Source organism: Vigna radiata, chromosome 7, assembly GCF_000741045.1.
Source record: "Vigna radiata var. radiata cultivar VC1973A chromosome 7, Vradiata_ver6, whole genome shotgun sequence".
NCBI classification, from domain to species: domain Eukaryota; kingdom Viridiplantae; phylum Streptophyta; class Magnoliopsida; order Fabales; family Fabaceae; genus Vigna; species Vigna radiata.
In genome coordinates, this window is record NC_028357.1 from 35,636,757 (window position 1) to 35,641,630 (window position 4,874).

Here is a 4,874-nt window from a genome sequence, read left to right on the forward strand (position 1 = left end):
TTTGTTCTAAAATTAGTCTTTGATTTGTATCTTTGAGGGATTGATTTGTTGCCCAAAATCCTTTGGAAGACCAGTTTCTTGGCATTTTTTATTTATACTTTGAGACAGTCAAGTAAATACTGTGTATTCTGTTGTCTTTATTTTGAATAATGTATAATAAAACTATAAAGTATCTGTATATAAAAGTTGTCTAAATAGTGGAAGTTGCATGTAAATTTCTTATATAGCGTTGGAGAATGATTCGTTCTAATCCTTAAACTCTACTTTCTAGCCTTGCATATTTTTGCACATATGGAAAATGCTTCCAGTTATCATTATCTCCATTAAAGTAATCTGAAAGGTTTGCTTCTAATCCAGTGCTAACTTTATAACCCAATGTGTCGCCCTTAAACTCATTTTTCCACTACACATTGCTCCAACGCACACCCACACACATGGACAATAACTTTTTAAGACAAACTATTGAGTTTGTTGAGTTTGGTGTTAAAACATTGTGCATAAAAGGAATCACGAAGGAGTTTTTCACAAGTTTTTGTTTGTAATGTGTACATTACAGATGTCATCCGCTCAATTTGATATAATATCTGAATACTTATTTGAACCAGATCAACATATTGATTGATTAAAGATTAATGTTGTGTTTGGATTCAGTGATTTGTTGTTCATGTGAATGGAAGAGCGGGTGTCGACTTTGTTTGGATCTGCTGATTTGAACTGATTTCGAAGCGTTGATTTGCAATTGAGTATGAAGTCTTCGCACTCCTGAAGTGCGGAGATCCTCATGGAAAGCCATGTCAATGTTTTGAATTTACTTCTTTCTCCCTATGATGCAATGTTATTTCCTTGATAAGTTTTATTTACTTTTCATTATCCATGCACGTAGCTTAGCAGAGATTCTCCTGGAAAGATTCTTGACCACTAAAACTCAACAATGGAGATTCTGGCGTGGTCAATTGAGTGGTGGATGGAGCATTGAATTGAGTCTTAACAGTGCGTGAGTTTGTATTTATGGTGGTCTTAGAGGAGTTACAACGGTGCTAAGGTGAATTGTTAAGAGATGTGCGAAGAGAGCTGAAACTATGAAGGGAGTTACAGAGTGTTCTCGTGAGGGTTGAAAATGTGAACAAAGGTTTAGAATGAGAGAAAGGATGAAGATAAAGTGTGGGAATCGATTCTATGAAGGAGAGAATCGATTCTCTCACGTATTAGATGCGCTTGAACACAGTGCCGAATCAATTCGTTAGAAGAAGAGAATCGATTCTCGTTGTATGAAAATCACACCAACTTGATTTGGGTAACATAGGAGAATTGATTCTCCCCTCTAAAGCTACAGCCAAAATCCAAAATCAATTCTCCCCATTACTACACCCAGAATCTTATCTTTCCTCTCATTATGCACCCCATAACCGATTCACGACTTCATTTTGGATTCTTCATGTGTCTCCATTATGATGATTTGTTTGATGTTTTTATGTTGTGTTGTAAGGGGTGATTGGTGGAGGTGGTGGACATTCGTGGTGGTGGAGCTTATGTCCTTGTTGGGTTTAGGTGTTGGTGGTGTTCGTCTTAACTGCTGGTGGTGTTTGTGGGTGGGGCATTTCTGGTGGTGGTTCCCGTTCTTCAACATGTAAGATCTAATTTTGTCTTTTTAATCCAGGAACGAGAATGCCATGAATATCAATGAATCTATTTTTGATATTTTCATGAATGGACATTGATGTATGAAGATGTGATTAATCATGATAATGTTTCTATGTAAAATTGATCAAAGAAAATTTTAGTAAGTGTTGATATCTTAGTTAAAAGATGTTGGACTGGAATATTAGGTTATGCTCAAGAGTAAATTTCAAAATAGTAATAAGTAGAAAATAATTTTCTATTTTATAAGCTGTTACATGTAAATTATTTTAAATAAAATTGTTACATACAAAATGAATGTAAGTATATGTAATGTCATATTTTTTGGTTGTTAAATTAAACCGTGTACATACAAAATTTATTTGAGCTTGTGATTACAAATATTCAAAGTTTTGTGGAATTTAATTATGGTATAGGAATTAAATTTGTTAAATTATTTTTATTTATTTAACTTTTGTTATAGTTGTAATAGTTGTAGGAGATGAGGAATTAATTAATTTAAATTCACTTATTTATTTATTTTTATAAGTATATAAAATTTAAATCTCGAAAATTAGGAGTTTATTTTTGTTTCAGCTTGTGAAATGTATTGGACAAGTTATTTTGGTGGTGATGATTTTGAGGAAGATGTTTCAAGTGATGACTTTAATTTAATTCAGTATTTACAACAACCAATAAAAATATGTAATGAAGTTGGATCAACCATAATCTTTTGTGTTGTTGCTTACGTTCTGTTAGTTCCAAATGTTGTGGAGTTTGTTTTTAAAAAGGAATGTTGTAGACATTCAAATGGTCATCAAGCTTTCATTATCTTATGTGATGATTAAGGGAAACTGGCAGGCTTTGTTAAAGATAATTTCCAATCAACTAACAAAGGAATAAATTATGTCTCTACACTTTCATGATTCTTTTTTCCTTTTTTGCATTTTGCTCTGAATCATGGTAGAATTTTCAGATAACATATCATCATTTTCCTAAACAACTTCCCATAAATCTTGTCTTTCAAGTTTGCATTCTTAGTATCCATAAATCATACCTTTCACCATCATACGGTAGAATAATAACTTGGAAGAAAGTTTCTTCCATTATGCATGTCCATAAAACTCGGCTTTGATACTATTTTTAGGATTTATAGAATTTTTGAAGATACTATGGAAAAAAATAAAGGTTATATGAAAAACTTTTTATTTTATTTTATTAGAAAAAAAAACTATCAAATATTTCTTAAATTTAAATAATAAATAATTTTAAAATAGTTCTAAAACTAATTTGTTTTTTTAAAAAACTAATTTAAATAAAAAAAGTAATAAATATATATTCTAAACCGTGTATAAAGAATTCAAAATATTTTTCCAGCTATCCTAGATCTTCATAAACTTCAAGTTTGCGAGATTTTAACATTACTTGTAAGTTTAAGTTTCTCCATAATAATTAAAAAACTAAAGTTTTAATTTAACACCACATTTACAATTAGATGTTTTTTTTGTTTTTGTTTCTAAAGTTTGTTATTAGGTTAACCTAGTATTACCTTATGATTCCATTCCTGTTGACTTGTCGGTTTTCCAATTTTAATGGTTAAATATAAGAATGAGAAATGACATCTAAATTTTTTACATTTACTTTTTATTCTCTTCTTTTTTAAATTACAAAACTTTACATTTTTTGAACTATGTATTATAGAACGTAAAGTGTCTCATGGTATATCATAGGGATTGGTTCCGAAGTCTGCGTACTTTGTGTACAATGGTTACCCATTGGCTAATTATTTATATATTATTAGAGTTGGACTAAGGTTGTGTTGTAATTGGCTTCTCATGGCAGTCAGCATGCAATTCTGGGTTTTCGAAAGACAATATACGAATTGTATATGTTTATGATATAGAATATACGGTTAAAACAGATACCTCATGACTTATGGTAGTGATGAATATGTCAAGAATACCAAGTATCTGTCTACTCGCAGTGTTCAAGAGCTCCTTCTTGCTAATAATTTAAGCAAGAGCTCCTACAGCTCTCTCATGTCAGACTTCCTTTCCAAGCCTCCATCTTTAAGGTACCATTTTGATTCTCTTTATTTTCCTTCTAAGTTGTAACTTTTCCTGTCTCCAATTCTGTTTATTTGAGTTCGTGCTCATACATTTGAATGTTGCCGTTAACAGCAATGGGGAATATTTTGTGCTGTGTGAAAGTTGAGCAATCTACAGTTGCTATAAAAGAAGGATTTGGACGATTTGAGAAGGTGCTTCAGCCAGGATGCCATTGGATGCCATGGTTCCTTGGGAAACAACTTGCTGGTCATCTCTCTCTTCGACTACAACAATTAGATCTTCGTTGTGAGACCAAGACAAAGGTTTGTTTTTGCCTAACACTTTAACTATAACCAAATATTTTAAGGCATTTTTTAATCACCATGAATACTTTCATTTTGGCATGGAATTTTTTTACTAAGTTTATTTGGTTGTCATTCTCTGCTAGAGGGAGGAGACCTAGAAAAACTATGGACAAACTAATGAAAAGGATTTCGAGATCAATGATTAGTCTAAGACATGAAAAGGCTTGATTTGTTGTTGTATGTGCGTTTGTCTTTCAGTCTAGTACTGCTTACTTTCAGTTCTCTATGTGCGATATGTTAATCTGTGAATATTTATTATATTTTCCAGGGAATTAAATGTTTGTCTACTTACAGGATAACGTCTTTGTCAATGTTGTTGCCTCAATTCAATATCGTGCCCTGGCTGAGAAGGCCAATGATGCTTTTTACAGACTTAGCAATACAAAGACGCAAATTCAGGCATATGTTTTTGATGGTATAAACCATAATAATCGGTAACAGAAGCCTGCAAAAAGTGGTTTAAGCATATTTGATTAGCTAAGGTGAAATTTCTGTTCTCATTGTAGTAATTAGGGCAAGTCTTCCAAAGCTCAACTTGGATGATGCTTTTGAGCAGAAAAATGAAATTGCCAGAGCTGTGGAAGAAGAACTTGAGAAGGTTTTTTCTATTTTTTAAATGTAAACATTTTTTATTTACTTATAAGAGGAACTGTCAATTTATGTTAATTTGAATACTATGCTTTATTGTCTTCATAGGCTATGTCAGCTTACGGGTTCGAAATTGTTCAAACACTGATTGTTGATATAGACCCAGATGATCGTGTGAAGCGAGCTATGAATGAAATCAATGCCGGTATGTTATATGAGTGTTGTATGTTATACTAGCAATCTTTCCTTTGGTCAT

The 4,874-nt window shown here is 32.1% G+C and overlaps 2 protein-coding genes across 2 annotated transcripts in view; both read left to right on the top strand.

The window, feature by feature from the left end:
• The window catches only part of LOC106766746 (hypersensitive-induced reaction 1 protein), a 7,527-nt gene extending 3,796 nt beyond the window's left edge, over positions 1–3,731 (top strand). The window contains exon 7 of the mRNA XM_022782782.1: positions 3,539–3,731. Within this exon, the coding sequence (XP_022638503.1) occupies positions 3,539–3,731 (193 nt within the window). The remainder of the gene's footprint in view (positions 1–3,538) is intronic.
• LOC106766370 (hypersensitive-induced response protein-like protein 1) overlaps positions 3,535–4,874 on the top strand; it is a 2,392-nt gene continuing 1,052 nt past the window's right edge. Inside the window, exons 1-5 of the mRNA XM_014651102.2 lie at positions 3,535–3,691; positions 3,798–3,988; positions 4,325–4,445; positions 4,537–4,628; positions 4,727–4,823. Coding sequence (XP_014506588.1) covers positions 3,800–3,988; positions 4,325–4,445; positions 4,537–4,628; positions 4,727–4,823 — 499 coding nt within the window. The 5' untranslated portion in view covers positions 3,535–3,691; positions 3,798–3,799. The remainder of the gene's footprint in view (positions 3,692–3,797; positions 3,989–4,324; positions 4,446–4,536; positions 4,629–4,726; positions 4,824–4,874) is intronic.